Source organism: Anolis sagrei, chromosome 2, assembly GCF_037176765.1.
Source record: "Anolis sagrei isolate rAnoSag1 chromosome 2, rAnoSag1.mat, whole genome shotgun sequence".
In the NCBI taxonomy this organism is placed as follows: domain Eukaryota; kingdom Metazoa; phylum Chordata; class Lepidosauria; order Squamata; family Dactyloidae; genus Anolis; species Anolis sagrei.
Window position 1 is genome coordinate 114,463,936 of NC_090022.1, and position 21,789 is coordinate 114,485,724.

General features: G+C 36.5%; 1 protein-coding gene across 15 annotated transcripts in view; it reads left to right on the top strand.

Annotated features, from left to right (window-relative positions):
- Positions 1 to 21,789, top strand: part of SPAG9 (sperm associated antigen 9) — a 92,981-nt gene that overhangs the window by 14,916 nt on the left and 56,276 nt on the right. For 6 of the 15 annotated variants that reach the window (XM_060764796.2, XM_060764795.2, XM_060764802.2 and 3 more), the window contains exons 3-6: positions 1,892 to 1,962; positions 9,029 to 9,123; positions 14,086 to 14,118; positions 16,570 to 16,723. In XM_060764796.2, the coding sequence (XP_060620779.2) occupies positions 1,892 to 1,962; positions 9,029 to 9,123; positions 14,086 to 14,118; positions 16,570 to 16,723 (353 nt within the window). Of the gene's footprint in view, positions 1 to 1,891; positions 1,963 to 9,028; positions 9,124 to 9,572; positions 10,016 to 14,085; positions 14,119 to 16,569; positions 16,724 to 21,789 lie in introns of those variants that run through there. The other 9 variants (XM_060764800.2, XM_060764803.2, XM_060764805.2 and 6 more) reach the window with 4 other exon arrangements.

The window sequence follows — 21,789 nt, forward strand, 5'->3', positions numbered from 1 at the left end:
CAGTCTAGTCGACTCTGCTGAACTACAGTTCAATGGGATAACATGAAAAAAGTGAGCGGAGGAGTACATCATTCAGTAGAGTAGACAGACACTAGGGTGATGTTTAGAAGGCTGGCCAATACCATTATAAAGGCACTTTTTAAATGGTGTCAAGGGATATCAGTAATGATTCAGGTCCCACTATGGAACCACATGAATATATATTGATTGACCACCCAAAAGCACATTTTCAAAGTAGGCAAAGTTGCCAAAAATACTTGAGTGAGCTTAATTATTGAAATGAGTCTTTACTTCGCAAGAGTCTGTGATGTTAAATCAGCCCACTAGATGGTGTGGAAGCTATAGTTGGCAAACAGTTTGGTAGACAGAAATACCATAGTCATATTACAGAACTAGAGACTACAATGAAAAGAAGTGGAGAGATCAGTGTGTTAACACTACTTGCTTGTTTTCCATGTTTGTGTAGCTAATCAGATCATGAAGATATTGGCTTGAAATGGGTATATGCCAATGTTTGTAAATGTATTTAATGGTGTCAAGTCTCTGTGTAGACTACAATCTCATTGTTATTTTTATATAAAAATAACTATTACTGCTTTGAGGAAAAATGTATCATGAAATAATTTTAGTATCTACTGTGAGCTACATTAGAGCAAGGTATACTATACTATTTTTCATATAACTAAATGAAGAGAATTTGAGGTTAGGAGACAGAGACAGATTTCCCTTCCAACATAATGGTTAATGGTTTTATGGGTATAATTCAAACTGGAGTATCTAACTGGAAATTAGCTGTTTTCTTGGCAATTGCTAATATGGCTGGTCATGGTAATAAGAGCCAATGTGGTTCAGTACTTTGAGTGTTAGACCGGGATTTGAGTCCCCAGTGAGACATGGAAGCCCATTGTTGACTTTGGGGAGTCACACACTCTCAGACCTGGAAAACACTGTTATAAGTTTCCCTTAGGTTACAAAAAGTTGGAAATATGGCAAACAACAATGATTTGAAAGTCTCTTTTTTATCTCTTGCCTTCATTATTTTTAGGACTGGTAATTCCTTTCTACTATCATATGAACACTAGAGTGGTGGAAGACAGACATTACTCTAGAGTTTACCATGCAAGATTGTTGTTCTTTCCTGTATTTTACAGTGACTTCTAATAAGTACCATATATGTCAGCCTAGAAATGTAAGTTTAAAAATCAGCTAGAAAAACTTTGGTTGACGTATCCATGTATCAATGTGACTACTGTGCTTTATAAAAAGGGAACTATCTATTTCTCTGAGTAGAATGGCGAAATGCAAGAACTCAGTCCAGCCTGGGAGAACCCAAAAGCAGCACCAATCCATTCTCCTTTTTCTGTTGTTGCACCACTTCTGGACTTTTGGATGTCGGGGTAGGGAAATGGCCGCGGCACACACAGGGGCAGCTGCCATCTGAGACAGCATTGGTGTTTTCTGATCTCAGCTGAATGACCCTCTACTGATCCATGGGTCATATCAAAATCCATAAATTTTAGCCTACAAATCTTTCATTGACTTATACAGGAGATTGACTTATATATGCGTATATATGGTACTATTCTTTATTTGAGGGCTCTTGTGAGCACTCTTTATCATTTTGTGGGCAGCTTGATTCACAAGAGAGAGAAGGGAAAATTGATTAAGGATCATAGATCATATGTGAAACTTGTTTTGGTGTGCATTCCAAATGCTGTGACTTGCTCAGTGTTCGAGTGAAATGTTTAGAACAAGTATTGGGAAATATTTTCTGAACAATTATTGGCTTCTATGTGAATCACTGATTTTTAGAGAGTGGAAGAAATGTAAATGACCTCCATTAATTTTGTTGGCAATACATCTCATTTGAGCAAATTAATATCTTTTTCAGTTAGCAGGCTAGAAGAGAGGGAGGCAGAACTGAAGAAGGAATATAATGCTCTTCATTCAAGACATACAGAGGTAGGTAACTAAATCTTCTTTTGAGCTATGTTTTATATTTGATTTGTAGGCAGTTATGTCTCAGAGACCTGATGTTAGGGATATCAAGAGAGTTTCTTTTATCAATTTTGCCAGGACATTTCTTTGCTTTTTTGCCATGACCTTTTGGAAGCTTGTTGGAACTAGTCCTGCAGGCATATTTTAAAATACCTTAAACTGAAGTAAAATATTGTATCTGAATCAAATATGCATGTCAACAGTATAATTAATAGGGTCTCATGTTCATTTAGATGATTGAATGTGGGGTGAAAAGGACATCTGTTCATAAAGTGTGTTTAATTCTTCTACTTATGCATGATCGCTTGGGTGAGGGAAACTACTGAAAATTTGTCTCAAGAAAACTTGTTTTTACATCAGTTACAATGTTTTGTTCTGGTATACACAGCCCACTGAATGTCATTTCAGTCCTCCAAGTAGTGAGAATGGTTACGGCTTCTCAGAGAAGTATCTGGTAATGATATCTAGTATCATTTTTCTAGGTTGTGCTGACACCTGATTACTGAATATAATCCAGTATAGATTCTTTGTCTGTATTTCTATAGCATGAATGTTTTGTTAGTACTCTGTTCTCTATTCTTTTGCATGTTTTAAGCACAGATCAAGCCAATTTAATATGGTCAGATTTGTGTGTATTGTGCAGGGGAAAACTTCTGTTGGGAAACATTTTAAAAACAGTATTTTCATAAGAATTGCTACTTAAGTCACAATTATTAGGAAAATTTTGAACAACAACATATTTATTTATATTCAGCTCTATTCCTCTGAGTGCATTACATGTACATATATGGCAAACATTCAGTGCCTTGTACAATTGACAAAGGCAGACAATACATAAAGAGAGGCGAAGTTTCCCATGTGAAGATTGTGACCAATCACACTCTTTCCTCCTTTACAATGTCTTCAGTAAGGCACCCCTAAGTACCGTATATGTTGAATACCCAAACCTGCAAAGAGCAAGCTCAAATACAGTTATTGTAATGACAGAAGGATATAACCCATAGAAGTGCTGTCTTGGATAATACATTTGTTTACCTTGATTAAGTATTGATAAAGGTTAGAGAAGAGTAGGGCTTCTGGTTTGAAATAGCATTATACTGTAACTCCAGAAAAGCACTCTTCTTTGTGGGAAACAATGTGTACACCATTGTGCAGTTTATTACAGGCAAAAAGTTTCTCCTTGGTATAGAAGCAATAGTTTTGTGTTCTACATTTTTCTTCCTGGGGACCCAGGACCCACAATTGTGTTTCAAATGAACACATATGGAACAGAAGGGGCAGAGATTGCCAGCCTGCTTCACTGCATCGGTAGCCTGGAAAAGTGCTGAGGAAATCAACTTTCTGAAGTCAAGTATACATTTATGTTGCATATTAGGGAAACTTTCTGAATCTGATACTCTCCTGCAACATCACCTCTACCTATAACAAAAAAAATGAATTGCAAAAAGGTTTGCCTTTTAATTAGAATGAGATTTTTAAAGTGAATTTTGAAAAGGTGATGCAGTAAATGTTAAATGCTAGAAGAGTGACTACGTCCCATATAAAGATATAAGGACACAGTCAATATGCTTCCATTGTTTTTGTGACCAACGGAGAGCTGAAAGGCTAGACTGTTATAAATAGCAGCAATTTAAAGTACAGTAATTGGAAGAGAGTGACGACTGGTGGTGAAACTATAGAGCTGCATCTAAGCTGGGTTTCCCTTTTTTTTATGGATTTATACAAGGTATTTGTTGTTTTGGTGAGCACTATTACTCAATTGAAGGCCAAAGCTACAGAGGCCAGAAGTGGAACAGTAGACATGCCACCAAAAGCTGCTGAAATAAATTAAAGCCTTCTGTGTGAAATGCAATTGATTAAAGATCAGATGGCTCTGATATTAGAAAGGATTGAAGGCTGAATCCATCTGTGACTTTACATAAAACTAAAAGAAGTGAAGCAAATGTGGACACATTTGTCATTGGAGATTAATAAAAAGTGCAGCATTTAGAGGCGGAAGCTTAGATGTTTTTTCTTTAGTGAAGGTGAGTGAAAGAGAATTGTGTGTTTGCGCCAGAGGGATCTATGTGCAACCCAATGAGAACAGTCATGAAAAGAATATCAATGTTACTGCAATGCTCCTGGAGAATTAAAGTGAAGCACTGGAACCAGACATGTCCACTACGGGTAGTGAGTAAGTGTAGCCTAACAAGAGATATCATTGTTCATTGTAAGGAAGCAGATGTTGGATCAAGAGCTAATACATCATAATGAAAAGACTATGAAGGCTAGAGAGAAGATGGAAGTGCTGATGAAAGTTGTGATCATGAAGTAAATAAATTCCAACAGGAATTTTAAGAAAGCGGAAGAATTACAATTTTTTGACAAACTGAGGGCAAGCAGATTTCATTCAGATAGAATGTAGAAGCAACAATAGCATACATTGATCACAGTGCAGAAAGCAAAAGACTTTGAGGAAAGAGTTTGGGGCAAATGGGAGGAAGAGATATCCAGATAACACTCAGTTCAGGAAAAGAAAATGATAATGGAGGCAGAGGAAAACCACCTTGAGTCGCCAATTGGCTGAGAAAGGCGGTATACAAATACAGCAAGCAAATAAATAAATAAGGATCAATAGTTATAGACTCAGATGAAACACTGGCCTGATAACTGATCTGATATGCATCACATGGTATATAAGAGGAATGAATGTTTTGCAGAAGAGGAAAAAAATACTCCATCATCTAAATAAATTTCATTTTGATTTAATTTACTTATAAGGAGCCCACATTATCCAAAATTTGGCAATGAGTACTTGGGCTATATTATTGCTTTACATAGTTTCTAATTCATTTAGTAAGGACATAATAATAATAATAATAATAATAATAATAATAATAATAGCCAAATGCTTCTCCTCACAGCTTGAGGCAGGGCATAACACAGTTAAAACACATCATAAAATACATCCAATACTATGCATAAATTAAAATACATTTCTATAAAATACACATATTTAAATACATTGAACAAAGATTAAAATGCAGTAGTCAAAGAATATATATTTAAAATTCACAAGTTAAAACTGACTGGGTAGGCCTGCTGGAAGAGATGGGTCTTCCGGCAGGCTCATTTAGCTGTCGAATCTCTTCTGACAGATCATTCCACGGTCATGGAGCAGCTGCTGAAAAGCTTGTAGAATCATAATATCATAGATTTGGAAGCGACCACATGGGCCATCCAGTCTAACTGCCTGCCATGCAGGGAAAACACAATTACAGGTTATTTGGTTGATGGTTGCCAGTTGGGTTCTTGCTGGCTGCAGTAGCTGCCTTCCAGAGGACCTCAGAGGATTGTATGGGAGAAAGCGATCCCACTGGAGTTAGGGGTACAGAAGCCTTGTGAAAGTGATTTTTTACTACCATATTTTATTTAACCTGTGTTTATTTAATCTGTGTTTTCCAGCACAACTTAGTTATCTTACGGCTTCTATTTGTTCATTAATGGCAGCATAATGATCAACTTAGCACACATAAGATGTAAAAGCAAATTGGATGAAAAACAATGATTGTGGAAAGCGCTATTTTTGAGCCTTTTTTACGCCTCCAGAAATCTGAATCATAATAAACGGCTTGTTTATTCTGAGACAGCTGGATTTGTGTAGCTAATCCTGAAATGAAATATAGGTCTTGACATGCTGTTATCCCTTATGGCTGTGCTACAGCTGAAGTCATTTTAAAGCTCCATAGATAGTAGTGTTCTGTTATATAAGGTGTTGAACATTAAGTGAATGCAACAGAACGCATTTTGGCACAGCAAAACAAATATTTTTAAAAGCTATGACTTAATCAGAAGTGCCTGCTGGGGTTTGTTTCCAGGATCTTAGAGGGACACCTTAAATCCATAGATATACAAATCCCATTATAGAAAAATGTAAAATGGTGCTAAAGAGAGCCTGAGGATCTCCAAATGGTAGGAGGCTACAGTAGGGTATGCCTGCACTTCTATATAGTCTTTGGTGAATTGCAAAGTCAAGGTTTGCTTTTTTTACTATTTCCTCAAACACTTTCAGGAGAAATAAATGGTGTAGTTGCTCACAAACCTAGATCATTCAAATGTGTTATGGTAGTCAAAAGCTTGTAATATTACCAATAAGATAAAGCCTTTGTTTAAAAGTGTAGTTATTGATGACAGTGAATGTGGCTTTTTTTTCTGATTACATCTTGCCTATTGTGGCCCTGGTAATGAAGAGCTACATTTTGTCAGTTTGAAGCTTAATTAAAATGAGCCCTGAAGGTTGGAAAACGAATGCTGTGGCATATTGATAACCACAGTGTGAGATAATCTGATGTGATGGTGTATTCAGCTGTAATTACTAGTAGTTTAAAATATATTAGGTCTACTAACATTTTTTTAACTATAGAAGAGTTTATTTGTACTAAAGATTTGTATTCTTAATTTTAAGCTTACATATTTTAACAACTGGACAAAAAGGTTGAGAGATATTTTCTTTACTGGTTAGCATCTAAGCAATTTTTTAAAGCTAGTAGCACTTTCAAAATAGTTCTATTGGACATATAGTGCTTTAATAGTTGGTGGTCTCTTCTTCTACATCAAAACTAGAAATTAGTATTGCTTCTGTAATACAGGAAATAGGATGTATTTTGTGTGTGGTTTTTTTTGTAGAACAGCTGGGCATGAGGAAGAATTTAAGTTTCATAATCATTTATTTTTGGCAAATAGTGCACAGGTGCCATACTCTTGCAAAGTGATATAGGTGAATCTGCTATGAGATAAATCTGCCTTGTCTCTTTTGATCCTAATTTATTTATTTATTGCAATATATCAAAATATTTTTTGTGGAGCTGAGTTGTTTAAGTGTAGAAAACAGTTAATGAAACTTCAAATAATTTATATGAAATTGGCTAGAAAGTGGTCACAAAAAAACTGTGACACACAAAGACAATAGGGTGAAATGGCAGATGATAAATAGCTAGCTAAATTCTCTGAAAAGAAATTTGTCTACTTCTTGTGAAACTGTTTATTTATCAATTCCAATTTTATTGCTTTAAAAAGTAATGCAAGAGGGAGGCTGCTCAGATGCAGAGTTCTGTGCAGAGTTGTTCCCAGGCTTTGATTTCTGTTGGCAAAACAAGGGTAGGCAGCTGTGGCTTTCTACTGATTTCTCTGGTTTGAGGTAGTGCTATGTGCCCCTCTCTTCTATTGTTTTTATTTATTTATCAAATGTTTTAACATTATATTAAATAACACAGAAAAACTAATTGAAGAGAAAAGGGGAAGAAAGAAAAAGAGGAAAAACAAGAAATCATGACTTTTACTTGTCTTTTCAGTAGTTTCACATATTATACTGTATAATTTTTCAGAATTTACTCAAATATTAGTACAACTTCTCTTATTTCCATAGTCAGTTCCTTCCTATATTCAAAAGCAATGATTACTAAGTTATTGTCATCTTTTTTTGTAAAAAGAGTTTCCTGTTTTTGAAAATTGACACTAATGATTTTTCTCTGATCAGAAAAGACAAAATGTCTATTTCTGCTAACACTGTCTGTTCCATCAGCCACTTATCTATAGTAGATAATACTGAATTCTTATATTTTCATGCATATAATAGTGTTGCTACTGCAATCCTGTACTGTAGTAGATTTCTGTACGTATCCTCCAACTTTGTATTCAGTAGTCTCAAGTGAAACAATTCTGGTTTTAGTTTCTTATTGATCCTCTGCATGAAGATGTGTATTTTTATCCAAATATTTTTCGCCCTTTCATAAATCCACTATATATAATAAATATCCCTTTTTCTTCATCACATTTCTGTCATAGAAGCAGTGTTTTTCCTCCTAGACAATGTCTCTTGTGTCATGTGCCTCCTGTACATCATTGTATATACATTTTAAGTTCATAATATAATTAAAACCTCTTCTTTTGCATGGCAGAGATCGAGAGTGCATTTTAAATATACTGAACACTTTTGTTACTGAGTAGTTTTTAACCTTTGGCTCTTCAGATTGTTTGGACATCAACTTCCAGAATCCCTGCCCACTGTGTATAATGGTAAGTGTTTCTGGGAGTTGAAATCCAACCACTAGAAGTGCTAGAGGTTGGGAACCACTTCTGTAATGTCAAAATTGAGTGAGTGAATGGGGCTTCAGTCCTTAGGTCCCAATTTGGTCACTCCTCATCCTCCCTAAAACTATTGTTTTGTTCTACCCCAGCCTATGTGTGTCCTCAGCTCCAAGTCTTAAAGGTTAGAATGACTCTACTGAGGTTTATTAGTAGTTGCAACAGCTGTAAGGTAACATATGACACTATGTTTTGTCCCACACTTTTTACTTGCTCACCATTGGAAGATGGAAATTGCACAGAAACTGAATTTAGCAGTGGGGATGAAAGAAATTAATTGTGACTTGTTTGTGTTGATGGTTTCAGAACAGACTTCATTTTGCCAGATTCAGGTACTACTGGGAAACAGTTGAATGCTTAAAATGGGAAGTGTGCATTTCAGATCTTCTCACAGATATGGAAGGAATACGGAGAGTATCCAAGATCCATCATGCCTTAGTCATCTAGTCAAAATTGGGGTCTGCTGTTTTGTCTGAACAGAATGTATGTCTGTAAACACATGTGGTGAAAAATTTCTGGAGGTTTTCTCACTTTACTGTGGCGTCTGCTTCATTTATTGGTTTTTATTCGGTTGATTTGCACTTGGGTGACATACTATTTGTATATTGTCCTGTTGAAAATGTACATTTTTGTATACTTTTTTTTACCCTGAAATAATAACTTTAAAATTTATTATGGTTGCATAGGGGCAATGTGGATTCTGGGCACAGAAGGATAACATTGTCATTATAAGAAACAGAATTAACTATTGCAATAAAAATATTTCATTAAATCCATGCATCACAAATAGAATGCACCTAATACCTTCAAATGAATTTTATTATAAGGAGGTGGGGAGCATACATTTATCAAATAGGTGTGTTTTTAAAAATAATTCTTAGTGTTATTTCCCCCCTCTCAATGACAGATGATTCATAATTACATGGAACACCTGGAAAGAACCAAACTTCATCAGCTGACGGGGGGCGATCAGGTAGAGCCTGTCATGCACACTAGGGTTAGGTAAGCTCTACTCATCTTTGCCATTTCTGTCTTCTGCAGTGCTGTATCTTCTTTGTCTTCAACAACAGTGAGCTTGCCTTGGACCAACTGTATTGCTGGAAAACTGAGGAAATAAAAAAGTTGGAGCAGAAAATGATTTTACTGTTGGGATAGTTCAAAACCTGGATTCAGCTGTTGGCTATCTTCATTAGGCAGATAGGTGTGTCTACACAGATCTAGAAGAGCAATTTTTTCAGTTTTATTCTCAGAACAAAGAGACAAGCAACAAGAAAAGCATTAGAATTTAAGGGATTTTAAATAATTAAATTAAGTTCGCATGATTGCATCTTTTTTGGGGCATATGTTCACAAAAGAGCATCTTTAACTATAGCTTTCTGATTGTGTTATGTAAATGTCATAGCTTCCTACCCAATGAACTAGAGCCAAGGTAGGAAGGTTTGAGGTAGCAGGGAGGAGAAAGCTGCAAACAAGCTTGCTTGTATCTTTAGGCTGCAGTATCGATGCCGGCAAGAAGAGAAGCGGCTCTGGTGGTTTTTTCCCCCCTACTAGGTGGGGGAGGAGAGCGAGGTGATGTCATTTTGCTTTGGAGCTGCTGCGGAAGAGATTGGAAAGCTGCTGCCGATGGCATTGTTTTTGTGGCAGCCTCTGAATGACAGACTCTCACTACAAAGATACTCCCTTGTCCCTGGTGTAGCATTGGTTGTTGCATTTCACCATGCCAGCTCAGCGCCATGAGTCCTGGATGCATGCTGCTATTTGTGTTTGGCTTCGTTGGCGGGGCGGTGGTCATTAATTCAGCTATACTAGTCTCTCTCTCTGTTTTGCTGCTTGTGCACTTTTCTATATCCACTGGCGTGCCAGCTCTGACGCAGAACCTGCCAAGGATTCTCAGGTACTCAGTCCATGGAGCATCTGCTGGTTTTCTGTTCTTTGTTCTTAGCCTCCCTGTTATTTCTCTTCTCAGGGAAAAGGGAGGGGGGAGGGAGCAGCAGAATGATGTATATTAAGTCCAATTTTGGCATTGGTTGACTGTCCAAAGATCACAGAAATGCCCATTGTAAAACATAAAATGAAATTTTCATTGTGCTTTCTCCAAGATTACAAAGCCAGTATTCTTTTTAAAAATGTGTTAACACTTTTGTGTTATTTACCCTCCAGTAATAAAGACAATGGATGAATGAAAAAAAAATACAAATGGAGCTTATGTTCACTGTATTGTCGAAATGTGTTTCTTTTCATCTTGTAGATTTCTTAAAAGCAAAGGCACAATTTTAGCATACTAACATGAATAAAATGGGATTCAAAGACACATTTATAACCATATGCTTAGTAGTGTGGTCCTAATCCTCTGCATATTACATGTTATTTGTGATTTTGTTATTTTATAAACTGCTTATTATGCAATGTGGAAACAAACCCACATTCGTACAGGGTTGAAACATATCCAAAAATTGATTTCTGAAAACCTCTAAAAACATAAAACACAGAATAACATAAAACATAATTGCATGCTATAGATTTGACATCATAATTACAGCAGAGTCTGCCAGAGTTTTTACAACTTTTACAGTAGGGCAACAGTGCTTTCTGATAAGAATTATCTAATGATAAGAACTACAGTCTTATGTATATTGTAACTAGCAGCATCTACATTTTAAAAATTAAGTATAAACATTAAGTGATCTGTAAGCATGTCTTTCACAAAGCTTTATCATGACCAGAAAAACATGTAAGAAAAAGATTAAGATTAAATCTTCAATTTATGCTGGCAGAGGAAGGAGTCACAGTTTAGGCTCCCCCCATTTGAAACAAATTTCATGTTACCTGGAAGTGCAAAATTGGCTGGAAATATTCAATATTACCACAAGAATCCTAAGAACCCAATCTGGTTATATATAACTTAATAGTAGAAGAAAACAACAGTCTCACAGACAGGGAAGTAAAGAAAACTTAATTAGGAAGCAGTATCTTTGACTATGTCAAATAATCTTTTCATGAAAAAGCAGTGTTAATGTTAAAACAATATTAATGTGTAGCCCTCTGGTGCCTTTGTGTGTTCAAATATTTCGGTATATTATCTTTAGTATTATGCAATATGGATTATATATATTGGTATATGCTAATAGACATTTAGAATAATAGAGAAATTTTAAACTACTAGGAGGATATAAACCTGATGGCAACATTGCTTCAGGCCATATACAGTCCAAGAGCAGCATAATTATTAATTAATTAGGTTGTGTGTTTGTCATGCAGAAGAAAAGGCAGTGTGCAAGCACAAAGCTAGTTCCGGGTATGTGTTGGACTGTGGTTTGGCATTGCATAGCTTCATAGTAAAAAAATGATAAGCAACTATTTAAAATATGTCATTGATTTGTTGCAGTTTTAAGACTCCTTTGGGTACTTACTTTGAAAGGAAAATACATTCTAAAATATTTTTTGCATAGTGTAGTCAATTGGAGATTAGATTAAGACTTTGGGAGGCCAGCATTTGAATTCCTACTGAGCCGTGAAAGTCCAGTGGGCAAGAGAGTGACCTTGGGCAGTGACACTCTCAGTGTTAGTGGAAGGCAATGGAAAACCCCCTCTGACTAAAACTTGCTGGGAAAACTCTAGGATAGCTTTCTCGTAACTCAGAGTTGACTTGAAGGCATGGAAAAGCAACAAACATATGCCTACAGTATTCAAGAAAACAGAGTGTTTTGATCGTTTTTATTTTTGAAACTGATGATTTTGCTGAATAGTTGCTATTGAAATGAGTTTTTAAGTTTGACAGTTATTCATGGCATGGAGGGCGTGCTTGCTTTTCAAACAAAAATATAAGCATGCACAAGTATGTATGCACAGAGAAATGTTCAGGCATCTGCAGGGTTATGAAACTATAGGCAGATATTGTGCTGTAGCTGCCATCAAGCACACAATGGCTCAGTTTCAAAGTGTTGGACCACACTGTGACCTGGTCAGACTGTCATTTGATTAGCAACCAACACAGTTTATATGCTGTTTGTCTTAAAATCAGCTGTTTCATTGATCTTTTTAGAATGGCAGGGGTTCAGGTGAGATGTGTAAAAGTCAATAAGGACATGTATGTACAGGCTAAATAGAATTTTGTATATATTAGTTTATTTTGAATTCAGTGGTTCCTTTGTATCCCCTGGGTTTGGTTTCAGCACGCAATCTGTGGATATCAAAATCCGTGGCTGCTCAACTCCCATTATAGTAAAATGGTATCCCTTGTATTAAATGTTAAAATCAAAGTTTTCTTTTGGGATTTTGCTTTTGTAGTATTTTCATGCCTTAGTTGGTGGAGTCTGTGGATGCACAGTCCGTGGATACTGTGTCTGGTATGCAGTCTTTACATGTCTGCAGAATCCAGAATACTGATCAAAGTGTTAAGGTGGCAAAAACAGTAATTGGAGCTATGCATGCAGCAATCCAAGGTGAATTTCCCTTGGCAAATGCCTGTCTGTGCCTCTCAACATCCTCTTTATCACAGACACAGATGTTCATTTTAAATTGAACTAAAAAGATTCCTGATCGCTCAGCTTGATTCTGAGTTAAAATCTTGATAGGTATAATGTGACTAGAACTAAATAGTATATCAATCTGAGATAAATTGAGTCCTGTATGAGTTTGCTTTCCTCAGTATATATATTCATTTGCAAAAAAATTATTTCTTTCATATATTATAAATCCTTGCCAGCAATTTGAGTTTTATGTAGCATTCTGTTGTAAATAATTTGATATTATATCCTGTTGTGAACAAGGATTTTGCATCCTAATGGGGGCAAGAGTTTGTCATATAGAAATTTTCTGCCACCACTTTTTTGCATAATTGTAGTATACTGAACAATTATTGGAAATTTGTGAAGACTTCCATCAGTTGCACTAATATAAGTGAACTTTTTTCCTCCCCACTTGCAATGTGCCCACCAGCGTTTTGCAAATGTGAGAACACTCAGCAAACTGCTTAATTATTATTATTTTTTAAACTTGTTTTTCCTTCTTTGGACCAACTGGTCTGTTCAGTCATACCATTATATTCACTTTCACATTACATTCAAAATTTGCAGTGATGTGACCTTCACTGATGTGATGATTTGTTTCAGTCATTCATGCGTACCTAGTGAAAATGTTATCCCACCATTCAACCAAAGCTCTTTAACAGCATACATAGTTAACTAAATCAAACAATCCAGCTATAAAACAAATGGAACCAGGAGCATCACCCTAATCACTCACACATTCCTACAAAGGAAGGTTTTTAATGCCCTTCTTAAATGATGTCAGTGATCTGGACAAGTGTGTCTTTAATAGGAAGGACATTGCTATGGTAAAGACTCTTCCTCTATAAATTTAGTGCACTTGCAGATTCTTTCTGTAGGTGAGCATTTCCCATTTTATTTCTTGTTGTTTGTCCATTTCTACTTGCTCCAAATGCAGTTCAGGCAATTCATAATAATAGTCTTCCTTGGTTTTGCAAGATCATCTCCTCCAGTATAGATAGATAGGAGTTCTCCTAACCAGAGACTTTTATATAGATTGCCCGATTTTCAACAATTGTAGTCCGTTGTTCGGCTTTGTGAACTTGATGAAATGATTATTATTTCCTTAATATACTATGCCTTTCTTTGGTATATATGACCATCCAATGCATGAATGTATATGCTACTTTGGAGTGTTTTACTCCTTCCTATAGTGTGTGGCATTCTGTGTTATAACTGCTGTCAGTACCAGCATATCTGCCTACCAATCAATTTTGCATTATGTTACATCCATATGGGCAGTATATCGCCCATTAACTCCCTGTTTTGCATGCACAAGTGACATACTGTAATTAATTTGGAGTTTTCAGGAAAAATGCTTTTTCTAATTAGTCTGTATGTTTGTTGCCATTTGAATAAGTTAATGTTTAAATACAAATTTTATTGGCCAATTAACCAAGTTGTTCTTTATCATTAGTCCAATGCCAACCGTAGTAAGGACACTGAACAGGTATTACTTTTCCCTGGCACTAATTTTATCAGACCAGGATAGTCTGATTTAAATCATGGAGATTTAAATCAACAATTTAAATCGGCTAGAAAAAAAATCCGATTTAAATCAGACTTACTTTTGATTTTTTTTTTCATGTGTTTTTCTGAATAGTTTTAAATGTGTGACCATGGAACTATGTTAACTCACAGCTAAATGAATTGCTATTTACACTGTTTTACATTTCCAATCAACCCTTGCATTTGTCTGTATGCATTTTGTATGTTTCCCTATTTTAACTATATAAATTATGTCTTTATGAACAGCACTCACTGCATTCTGCGATATTAAATATGAAATATAGCACTTGTGCACTGTACATATTTGTCATTTTCTTTCCACTGCTGTGTCCTTCTACTTTTCATTCTGTCTTGGCCCAACTACATCTTCACAGAAAGAAAGTAATGAACAATATAATGTCAGTGACTGATAGCTAGAAGTTTGGCTAAATACTTACTATGGAGGTTAAAACCTCTTTTTTTCATCAGTTCAAAATGAAGTGCCTTTATTGGGTAGGTAGAGTGAAAATATTCACATTTGAGAAATAACCTGATTAATTGTTCATTTTTATCAGAGTTGGGGGAAATGGAAGCAGCCTAGAGGGTTGCTGAGCGGTTTATCCCATCAGAAAATGCTTTTTCTAATTAGTCTGTATAACTAGCATAGCCGGTTTGTGTGTATATGTGGGGGGCTTCTTCCAACCTAGCAGTTCAAAACATGCAAATGTGAGTAGGTCAATAGGTACTGCCTTGGTGGGAAGGTAATGGTGCCCCATGCAGTCATGCAGGCCACATGACCTTGGAGGTGTCTATTTATTTATTTATTTATTTATTTACTTTACTTGTATACCGCCGTTTCTCAGCCTAACTGGCGACTCAACGCGGTCTATGGACAACACCAGCTCTTCGGCTTAGAAATTGAGATGAGCACCACCCCCAGAGTTGGACATGACTAGACTTAATGTCAAGGGAAAACGTTTACCTTTACTAGAGCTTGCAATTCTTGGCATGTCCTGAATTGTTCCACTATAAGTTAGAAATTGTATATGTTTTGGAATAGAGACTTTTAAAAACCACCTCTTTCCTAATAAGGAAATCTTGGTAGCGGGCCTTGCAGTCAGGGAAGGCATGAAGCTCTCAGTTTAATTGCTCCCTTTAAAAACGTTGGTTTGCTAGGCATTTTCACTGACACTGTTTGAAACTAGCTACCATGCAAATAATCTCTTAATCAGAACAGAATGCTTTTATTCCATAGCTTTCAACATTTCTTTGTCCGTTTTCAAATGTGATGTGTAGTTCTTCTATTTTCTGCTGGACTTTGTCCTGATTTCATTATGTTTATATAATGGTGCCCCATTCCATAGTATTGCTGTAAACTGAGATTTTCTAATAATAGTAAAAATAGTCAACTTAAATCACAATTTAAAAAATCCTAATAGTTCCCACAAAGTGAGTGAATATGATCCATTTTGTGTATTACTTACATGTGGAAACATGTAAGAAAGTTCTGCCTTGCATGTATTTTACAATGTTTGATTTCTTCTTTATATTGGACTTTGCTATTTCCTCAGAGATTGAAAAGTTCATACAGAGGCTTTACTTAACATAACACTAAATCAGGGTATGTTTAGTGTAGGTATAGTATCTTTGAAAGCTTGAACTCAAACCTGGTCCCAACAATATTTGTAGTTTGGCAGCAAAACCCAGTTTAAGCCATAGTTGAGGATAGCTGATAGGCTTATTTTATTTGTTCTTATACTTGAACTCCATATTTTATCTTATTTCTAGTTTGTAATCTGGGCTTACGCATGTTTAACACCAAGTTATAGATGTGTGAGTCAAGAACAACCAAAGCATAACTCTCTCAGACTCTGCTGATTTGCTTGCTTCCTGACCACAAACTCTTCATATTTCCAATTCTCTAAGGCAGTCTTACTTCCACATGCCAAACCATGTAAGTGATCCACAAAGGAAAACTGATGGTGTTCAGAAACAGACACAAGTAGAAAAACCCACAACTGCCTACTCTATAAATCCACATGGTAAGACAAAGCAACCAGGATAACAAAAATAAACCCCCAATACAAACCCGTTCCACTTAGAAATACCTCTCCCACCCCTCAAAACCTTTTGCAAAAACCTTGTATCTTGTAATGTACGTCCCTGCCAAATCAAAAACAACAACAAACAGGACAGAAACGAACAAATTGCATGCCCAATGTAAATAAAAACTCCACATCTGCAGTCACACTGGCAAACCTGTTAATCATTTGAGGAGAAGATCCAGAAATTAATATTTGCTTGCTTTATCCACTAGTAAGATTTGTTCAGACTAACCCTGGCTTAGTATTATGTGTAAATGAAGCCAATGTTTGAAGTTAAAACTGATGCATGGTTTTCCTCTTCTGTGTAGGAAGGAGCCTCCTATATCACTGGGCATCTTCCCACTTCCTCCAGGAGATGCGATTCTTACACCTGACACTCAGAGAGGAACGGTGGACACTCCTGGGTCAGACACTTGGAAATACCGTGAAATAAGCCAGCCACGCTCTCGCACCAGCCTGAAGGTGAGCTACTGGCATATTGTTTAATGCATGGTGAGTTTTTAGTAATCAGTTTCTTACAATATATTATGTATGTGATCGAAATCTAAACCTTGAACTGTCTCTCTTTAGTTTCTATACTTGTAAGTAAGAATAATTCCAGGTAAGTTGAAGGTGAGTCTTTTTCTTTTTCTATGTGTTTTGATAATTGGTCTTATTCACTTGTGGAGATTTGGAAATCTTGGATCTTAGTTCTAGGTTTCCTGATAGACTTTTAAAATCTGATTTTCTCAATGGGTAGAGTGCTTTCTAAGGCCTGTCTTTAATGCCTTTACAAATCAACAGTTCAGGCAACATTTTTCTGTTGGATTATCAGTGAGCTCAGGGCTACCTTTTAGGTTGGACAGACGCTATGAGTGCACATAGGATAAGAGCAATGTATTGTGATATATTGTGACACATACACATACTAAATGGTCTTTTAAAGATAACCAGAGTAACAATTCCTTATTTGAATAACACATTTCATGTGTGCTAAAGGCCATAGCACTGTATCCTACGGAGGCGTTTATGGTATTACCTTTTCTTCTAGATTGTACTCTGTCCACGTAGCAGACATTTATAATGGTTTTAAATTGATTGCAGTTGCTTTCTTTTACATTGTTCAGGCTTTTAAAAACTGAAATTCTGAGCTGCTGTTATAGCTTGGGGGTGGTTCCCCTCCCTGGAAGCAGATCAGGAGCTGGTGTTCCTTGATCACTCTTGTATATTTGTATGTTCTGCTATGTGGATTGTGTGCAAGTCACACTCTGGTGAAGGGACACTCTTTACACTCTTGTCTAAGGTGTTGTATAGCTGGATCCTGCAGATTAAAATACTGCAAAAGAAAGGTACAAATATTGTAAAGTAAGTGGAGAAACAATTCTTTCAACCAAATGGTGGATATTTATCCTTTAGCCTTCCTCAAAAGTCACCAGTTGTTCCATACCTAGGATAGGTTTGTGTAGCTACATTTTGCCCCCATTAATAGCCTGTCTTAAATTGAATGTGGTGTCGTCCATGATCAGATATTTCAAATTATTTCCTTTCATGTCATCTGAATTGGATTGTACGTGGAAGTTTTTTAAATTTCATTTAAACTGTACAGTTATTACAATTTACAGAAAGTATGATATTGAAAGCCTTATTGTTTTATTGCACACCCCTGAGAGATCTTAATATTTTGCAATGGGGTAGAATAATTGTAAAAAACAATAATTTAAAAATGTAATCAATAAGCTCGCTCAATAATTTCTTCAGTTATTTTCATGGGTTTGAGCCTTTCATTATTTGCATCACATAAGAACATTTTAAGGTTAGAAGATTATGAAGACCAGTTGGCTAGAATGTGCAATGAAGCTTTTGTAGTTTACTGAATATAACAGTAAACCAACCACACTTTAGTCTATTTGGAGAAGATAGGCAGAGGAAGGTTCCTCCTAATTCTCGGTTTAGATATTAGTAAATCCAATCACTAACACATTGCAAAGCTGTTTGACATTTACCCAAAATTTTGCTTCACTATATATTTATTATGTCCTTCATAGTGATCCACTAGATTTGTCCAAGCCTGTTTTTTCCTAACAACCATCCTGTGTGTTGTGTCAGGGTGAATGAAGGTTTTCCACTGCTGTGGTTTGGCAGTGTTAAGAACAGATGAGAGAGTCAGTGTGGAGAAGTGTGAATTTTAACCAACAGTCACGTATAATTATAGGTAGGTGTTTAAAGGGGTAAGTATTTAAAATAGCATAACTAGGGGCATGGTCAGCTCACTCTGAGATGGGTTGCCATGGAAAAAGGGGAGGAGCCAACTGCCACTTGGCAAGAGCAGGCATTTTAAATAGGCAGTCTGCGGTCAGAGAACCACAGGGAAAGCTGGTTCTACTGTGTTGAGAATCAGGAAGGTTTAGGCTTTTAGCCTGTGTGGTTTAGATAGGTCAAGTTGACTTATTTAGATTAGTAGTTAGGGTTTGAGCAAAAAGGGGGAGAGAACCCCAGTAAGAATCTTTACTGTAATAGAGATAACAGAGGGAAAGAATAGGCTAGTACCTGGAGTGATCTGTTAAGGAAAGAAACACATTTTGAAGGAAATAAGTTTAAAAAAACCCATCTAGTGGAAAGAACAGTCCTCTTAAGAGTTATTTTATGAAAGGTTATACATGTAACCACTAAAGCAATGTACCTCTAGGAGTTAAGAAACATTGAAACCATTAAGCTTCTATACTTCCATAAACTTATTACAGTTTCTCTTAAATCCAAGTCTCTGTTTCGTATACTTTTGAATTAAGCCGCACTACACATCAAAGGAAGATAAACACTATATTACAGGCTAGTGGCTGTGTTATCGATTTTGTAGATTCATTACAAGTTGTAGGAGATCCTGACAAATCAGTAACGTCCCTACAACTGGCGTCGTTACAGTCAGGAACAAGAATGGGGGGGAATGGATGCTTTGCCCACTTATCTCCCCCCAACACATTCTTTCACCTTTTCATGTAAAGAACTGGAACTTTGAGAAACACAGGGGGGAAAGTGAGGTATTTTCTGTTTCCTAACAAAGAAATGTTTTTTTTTAAAAAAGATTTAAGTCTCAGAACTGAGTAGTGTGAAGATTTGTGTTTAAGAGAGAAGTAGGGAACAATAATTCTTGTATATATTATAGACCAGAGGTGAGAATTATGTTCCCATCTAATATAACTCTACTAGTAGTATCAGAAATTATAAGTGAGCAATATTGGAAGTTGCAGCTCCTGTTCCTTCTGTACATGTATACAGCAATCATATCCACTCTGCATTTCCGTATTTTGTAGAGCCTGTCGGCTTCTTGAGAGGAGAATACTGGGAGAAGGGGGTTCTAATGGCTGATTTCCTACTTCTGGTGACTTTCACTCAAATTCGGTAGAGATGGAGTAGAAACAAGTATGCCAGTCAATCCTACCACTCTCCCCTCAAATGACTGTGATACAAAACCCTATTGCCTTTTGGGGAAAAAACATCTTCCCTTGTCTTCCTGAATGATAAAAAAAAGAGAGGAGAAAGTGGATCAGAAAGCTCAAAGGAAAAATCTGGTAGTTTGTAGAAGAAAGTTCTGACAAAGAACCACAGACTACATCTACTACATCTGCTTGCACAGCTAGAAGGTATATTCCAGCTCTCCTTGTATAAAACAAAGGGTGTGTGCGTGTGTATATATATACCTCCAGTTTGCGTGGGATTGAATTGCAAAACCTTGCCATGCATACCTGAAATGGTGGATATAGTTTTACTGTACTTGTGTCAGAAACACTAGAAAGCTCCCCCTCCCCCCCCCCCCCCCGCCCTAAGAAAAATAACACTCCCAGAGCGGAGTGGTATATATTTGGGAGTGTGGGTAAGTGGGTATTGATCCTTAGATAAGGGGTATTGTACTGTACTTCTAAATTCCATAAGTATACCAAGTACTGCATTTTTATGCTATATATGTTAGGGATTAAGCATTTTATCTCGCTCACGCTATAAAATAAATTTAGGTTTAGTGTACATATTCCATATTTTAATTTTCCCCAGACTTTTGTTCCTTTAAACAGTTTCTCCAAAAAAGCCAACAGAGGAAAATATTTTTTTCATTGACATTTCCAGAATATCAGCGTTATCTGCAAAGGTTTATTTAAATATGAAGCCATATTTGTATGTCTATGCCACCTGGTTGTCTCTTTACCACAGATGAAACAGCTGAAGTGCAAGGAAAAAAGAAAATGCAAAATATGTAAGAGCCCACAACAGAGGGATTAAATCTGACGATACCTTTCATAATTTTCTCATTCAAATCCTTGGGCATTTTTGAACATGCTAATATTCTCCCAGACAGCATGATATTTCAAATGCCAGAGCAGAAATGGAACAATGGCAGTTGATCAGTAGAATTCTAATTACGAAACTGAGCCAGTCGGTTTCTTTTGTTAAGCTGTTCAAAGTAAGCTCTGGGGTTTTCCTTGGCCCTTTTCTCTTGGCAGTCAGACCATTTGTCGAGAGTTTTTTGTCTGCGAAGGTCAGTGGTCTGTGTGCTGCATTCTTTTGTGGATGCATTTGGAATACAGAGGCTGAGAAATGCTTAAGCAAAGCCAAGTTTTTATTCCATGATTACAGGTTACCCTGGATTAACTTGATAAGAATGCAGTTTCCTTTCCTTTCATAAATGGTTGATTGAAAGATATGTTATTGACTGAGGTTAAAGATGCAGTGCTGAACGGTCTTGGTTTTTTGTTTTTTGTTTTGTTTTTTGAGGAAATAAGGATTCAACACTTGGTGGTAGGAGGAGGGGAGCAGTTGCGTTCAGCCTTTTCTATAAGGGCTTTGATGAAACAGCTGATGGAAGCATGTTGTTGAATAATAATGGACAGCTTTGTTGTCTTCTGGCTAAACAAGCAGAATGTAATACGGATCCACATAGGTTTATGTTCCTGTAGTATATAGTGATACCACATACTGGAGTATTTTGGCACCATGGTGGTGGGGAAAATTGGTTTGCGACAGGAAGGCTGCAATTTTAAAACAAGATCTCGCTAACTGTTTGCCTTGTTCAAAATGCCTAAGCGTGTGTTGCACTCTTGGTCAGGTGATTCCTTCTTCTGTTCCGAGCTGATGGAACTAAAAAAAGGTATAAAAGCCACTTTTGATATGGCACAGGGATTCAGAAACAAAGGGACCACCAACAGGAGAAAAAAGTGGCAGTAATGCAAATCTTGCTGCTTTTAAAAAAAGTAATCTTGTGGAATGACTTTTTCCATATCAGCCTTTTTTGAGTAATTATGCTTCAAACCTCAGTGAAATGACTATCTCACGAGGCTCCCTTCATATACAGACCTTGGACTTACTGACTGGCAAAATATCATATACAGCAATATAAAAAAAACACACACACAGAGCAAATGAGCATTTCCTATATGGTCCAGGAAGACTCCCTGTTTTGTCTACATCTATTAATAGAGTCTGCCAGCATGTAATGAATTTAACACTGAAGTCCTTGCCTGAGATTTTATGCTTTGGAAATTCTATTCTGTTTTGTTTAGATT